The sequence below is a fragment of the Sinocyclocheilus anshuiensis genome, unplaced genomic scaffold (genome assembly GCF_001515605.1).
Source record: "Sinocyclocheilus anshuiensis isolate Anshui unplaced genomic scaffold, SAMN03320099.WGS_v1.1 scaffold931, whole genome shotgun sequence".
NCBI classification, from domain to species: domain Eukaryota; kingdom Metazoa; phylum Chordata; class Actinopteri; order Cypriniformes; family Cyprinidae; genus Sinocyclocheilus; species Sinocyclocheilus anshuiensis.
In genome coordinates this window covers 302,175-307,341 of record NW_015544187.1, presented here as the reverse complement: position 1 = coordinate 307,341, position 5,167 = coordinate 302,175, and the positions used below count along the sequence as shown (strand labels likewise).

The 5,167-nt window shown below is 37.6% G+C and overlaps 1 protein-coding gene across 1 annotated transcript in view; it reads left to right on the top strand.

Moving 5' to 3' along the window:
- Positions 1–1,401: 1,401 nt before the first annotated feature.
- The window catches only part of LOC107696487 (ubiquitin-like modifier-activating enzyme 5), an 8,934-nt gene continuing 5,168 nt past the window's right edge, over positions 1,402–5,167 (top strand). Inside the window, exons 1-4 of the mRNA XM_016496833.1 lie at positions 1,402–1,694; positions 1,800–1,845; positions 1,939–2,028; positions 2,302–2,411. Of these exons, the coding sequence (XP_016352319.1) occupies positions 1,546–1,694; positions 1,800–1,845; positions 1,939–2,028; positions 2,302–2,411 (395 nt within the window). The 5' untranslated portion in view covers positions 1,402–1,545. The remainder of the gene's footprint in view (positions 1,695–1,799; positions 1,846–1,938; positions 2,029–2,301; positions 2,412–5,167) is intronic.

The window sequence follows — 5,167 nt, the reverse complement described above, 5'->3', positions numbered from 1 at the left end:
GGCAATTTTACCCATGAGAGCAGGGTTGGACACCCCTGCATTAGAGTGTGCGCGGATCCACACTTCAAAAATCGGCCTGAAATAGTAAACCATCCGGGGACTTTTGGCATACTCTTTTCTACATACTGTGCTTTGTCCGAAATCGCCCCCTATACCCTCATTCACTATTGCCTACATTAGGCCACTAATACAGTTCACTTGAAGGAGTGAATGAAAGCGAGTGAGTGAATTCGGACACTGAGTGCACCAGAAAGACTGCCGCTTTTGCATAGTTTGTGCTGGCTGTTTATTAATCATTTGAAACTAGCAGCTCCAGTAGTAAGATTAAAGGATTCATCTTGAACTCTGTCACGGAAATTATGTATAAACCCTAATCAAACAATTTAATAATCAATTTACAATGAATTTATACCCGTGTTGTACATTATGCTGTACGCCATGGATGAGCGCTTTGTAAAAATGAACGGATTGATTATTCAGCTGCGGGCGCCATCTTCTGGCAAAATGCGGGAATTCATTCGGCGCGTGACTCTCACGGTGCATTATGGGCATTCTCTAGCCGTTGAGCGTGCACCAGTTGTACACTCGTTTTTGCAGTGCATTGTGGGATTGAATGAGTGCGCTCGAGAACGTCCACTATGGTTTCGGACACCACTAAAAATGGCGGTTCCCTCAAATAGTGCCCTATTGAAGGGTATAGGGGGCGATTTCGGACACAGTCGACATCTTTGGCGAAATGCGAGAAATATTAAAATATATGACCGCCACCCACCGGACTGGAAGAGTGTAGTGTCATAAATGAAAGAAATTATGGTTAAATCCAACTATTATTTTTACTCTAGGTATTTTTGGAAGTGAGAGGAAAACATTTATTTTCCAAAACAAAGAAAATATACAAATACATCTTTTTTTATTCTGCTACATATTCATTCTAGCGACGTGCGATTCGTAAGGGAGTTGTTCTTCTGAATCGAGTCTTTTCAATTAATTGATTTAACCGGCTCACAAAACTAATTTGTTCACATGCAAAAATACTTAGTATTGTAAAGAAATTGTAGTATTGTTAAATATAAAGTGTATTTAGGCTCTAAACGGCAATGAGTCATGGCTCTAACAAATTCAACTTGTAAAATGGTCGAACTAAACGCAATAAACAGTAGTATGTGTTTACATGTGGTGAGTTTTTTTTTTTAACCAGTTCAATTAAAAGAACGAACCGATTAGCGGGAATCATTCATTGAGGGAAAAATGGTCGAACTAAACGCAATAAACAGTAGTATGTGTTTACATGTGGTGAGTTTTTTTTTTTTTTTAACCAGTTCAATTAAAAGAACGAACCGATTAGCGGGAATCATTCATTGAGGGACCTTTCGTTTCTGTGAACTTTGTGTTTCACTCCGGGCTCAATATCTAGACACACTCTTCGCCAGCTGATTTCTAACAGTGCAGACGTGTACAGTAATTTTAACAGTTGGCGTGCTTTATTTTTCTCATCGGATCATATCAACTCTTGTTTATTATAATATAGGATTTTTAAGGGAAAAAATGACAACCGTTGAGGAACTGAAGCTGCGAATCCGTGAGTTAGAAAATGAACTAATTAAATCTAAACAGAAGCAAAGTGATGCTGAACATCATCTCAGACCAAAGATTGTTAAAATGAGTGCTGAAGTCGTAGACTCAAATCCATACAGGTGAGCAATTTGATGCTGCTATGTTTATTTATTATCACTGAACATATGATGGAAGGCTAAACCCGGTGCGATAGTCACTTTAATTTAGTGTTTAATATCTCACAGTCGTCTAATGGCACTCAAAAGGATGGGCATAGTTCAGGACTACGAGGTAAACATGTGTATTTATTATTTTATGAGACTTTTATATTGATAACTGCTTGCTCGTGTTCAGATGACCACTATCACCTGCTGTCATTCTCAGAAAATCCGCTCGTATGCTGTGGCAGTGGTGGGAGTTGGAGGTGTGGGGAGTGTCACTGCAGAAATGCTCACCAGATGTGGCATTGGTAAGGTAATGCACCTTTATCCTCATTCCTATAGATCTAATATATAGGACGCATGAATCAAATGGAAGGATGCACTGACTGGCCGGTCTATGGTGTGCCGCCTTAATGTTTTTCAGTTAAAATTGGTGCATTCTTCAAGCCCCATTATTCTTGTAGTGTGTGTTGCAAGTGGGAGTACAGGAGGGAAGCCAATAGCATAACCCCCAGAGACATGCCTGGGCTCTGCAGTAACAGACTGGCATGCCTCTTTTTGCTGTGTCTGGCTTTCTTCCCCGCAGTTGCTGCTGTTTGACTATGATAAGGTGGAGCTGGCCAACATGAACCGCCTCTTCTTCCAGCCACATCAGGCAGGGCTCAGTAAAGTTGAGGCTGCAGAACACACTCTTAGGTAAGCTGGAGGTTACAGTCAAGACATTTATAGTGTTTCAAAAATTCAAATATATGAGAATCAAATAATTTTTTTTACTTTCTATTCATAAAGTTTCAAAATATTAAGCAGTTCAGTCGTTTTCAACATTAAAGGGGTCATATGATGCTTTTTTTAAAGATCATTATTTTGTGTATTTGGTGTAACAGAATATGTTGACATGCTTTAATGTTCAAAAAACACATTATTTTTCAAATACTGTACATTATTGTAGGTCCTCTATGCCCTGCCTCTCTCAAACGCTTCGTTTTCTACAAAGTCCCCTCCTTTGACAAGCGCAGTCTGCTAGCTGACCCAGTGCATTGTGATTGGCCGAACACCACAAGCACGTGTCGGAAATGTAATGCCCCTTACCATAATCGCAGCTTCAGCGTTTTAGGGGGGCGTGGCAGAGTCTTAACTTTGATAAAGAATATCTCTTTGGTTTTGAGACTTTAGTCTTTGCAACTTCAGGGATCTTATCTATGCACAATCAGCTTGTAACACTCCAAAGAGAAAGGAAAACTTGAAATCGCATCATATGACCCCTTTAATAATAATAAGAAATGTTTCTTGAGCATCAAATCATCATGAGATCTTTCTAATCTAGTCTAAAAGAAATAAAAGCATGAATTGCTGTTTCAGAATTCTTAGTCAAACTTGTATTTAACATTTAACAACTAGATTAATTTGCTTATCAAACTTATTTGTTCTGTTTTTTTTTTTGTTTTTTTTTAATGGAAATCCACCCCAGCTATCTCTGTTTTTATTTTATTTCATTTTAACAAACTGTAATGTGGATTAAAAATGAGAAATTAAAATTCTCTCAGACAGCAGGATGCTGAAACTGTTATACATGCCTTCGTCATATCTCAGCTAGATTACTGTAACTCACTACTTTATGGCCTTTCAGCTAAAAATATCAAACGATTACAATATGTTCAAAACTTTGCAGCCCGCTTGATCATTCATACAAGAAAAGAATGAGCACATTACTCCAATCCTCTATCACATTGGTTTCCGGTTTCCTTGCTTATAAATTCTCGTATAAAGGTACTAATTCTCACTTACAAAGTTCTCCATAACCTTGGTCCTGCATATTTATCTGACTTACTTCAGCCTTATGCTACTGTTTGCTTCTTACGATTTTGTGTGGGATTGTTAGTCACCCCTAAGTTTAGTCTGGTGACTGGGAGCCAGGTCTTTCAGTGTTGTGGCTCTCAGGTTGTGGAATGCTCTTCCTCAAGACATCCGTCAAGCATCCTCCCTTCTCTCCTTCAAAAACCTCTTAAAAACAAATTTTTTTTCTCTCAGTATTACTCTTCAGTTCTCAGTCTGTAATTTTTACCCTGTTATGGATGTTTATCTACATTCTCTCTGTATCTCTAATCTAACTTTGTAAGTGGTCTCTGTATAACTCTCAGCTCTTGGTATGTGTTCTGTCTTCTGGTATTGATGTTTATTTGTTTCTGTTCCTTAAACCTGACTTGTAAAGTGACCTTGGGTGTTGGAAAGGCGCTATATAAATACAAATTATTATTATTATTATTAGAAATAGAGTGGGACATCAGTTTACTGTCGGCAGTATTGCGGGTAATGCAGGTTATGCTATCAGATCACTTTTGCAAGTAACTAGTAAAGTAACGCATTACTTTTTTTAGTTTAGAATGTTGTCATTCATGTATATAATGCAATTTTATTAACCAATGTCTTTGCTGCTGACCTTCAGTGATCACATTTGCCAAAAATACAACTTTTTTATATTAAAAACAAACAAGCAAGCCCAGCCCCGACTAGAAAAAGTAATGCAAAAGTAACTTAACTCATTACTTTCCATAAAAAGTAACTAAGTAACGTAATTAGTTACTTTTTTATGCAGTTACACAATATTGTAATGCATTCCTTTTAAAAGAAACGTTCCCAACACTGACTGTCAGGGATTTGTTGTGTCAATCCACGCCGCATCCAGTGTGGACAGAATCGCCGATTATAATGGGTTCTGTTGTCTAGAGAAGCGTCCGGTGTAAACACGGGGAAAAATGAGCTAAGAGCTCCAGATCGCGTCAGTGAAACACTGTTTGTTTGTTTGCTTTACTTTGCTACGGATTCATTTTTAAAGAAGAACGTATCATGCAGGCTTTTCAGAGAGACTGAAAGTAAACGATGATGCAGCGCTGAGTCTGACTAGAGTGGATCCAACAGTAATGTCGCAACACATAAGTGTGAGTAAAATTGTTTTTACCACTATTGCATTGTCTGTTCCAGACCATTTGATATATAGCCTACTGAGTATTTATAAGTTTTTAACCCAAATAACCCATGTTGTTTTCAGAGTACATCACAGCAGTGTCCATCTGTTATTTTAATAAGCGAAACTGTTAGCCAATCATAGCAGTGGGTGTTTACTTGCGAGTCTTGAATGCACCCTGAATGCACCTTGAATGACCCCTTTCACATTTTTGGCCATACATACTCCATGTGGCAGTAAATAATATATATATATTTTTTCCGAAAAAATAACCAGTACTACCTTTTCCATTAAGATTGTGGATTGTGTATTTCCTTCAATCCTAAAACACAACGTAATGTAATGTGTAATTCAAAATATGGATAAAAACTCCTGTGAAAAAAATCAATACATAAAATTCCGGCATATTACAGTTTTTCTTGATTGCTAACACACAATTCATGAAACAATTCACCATTTTCTCACAACTATAAACACAATCTCAAAACTA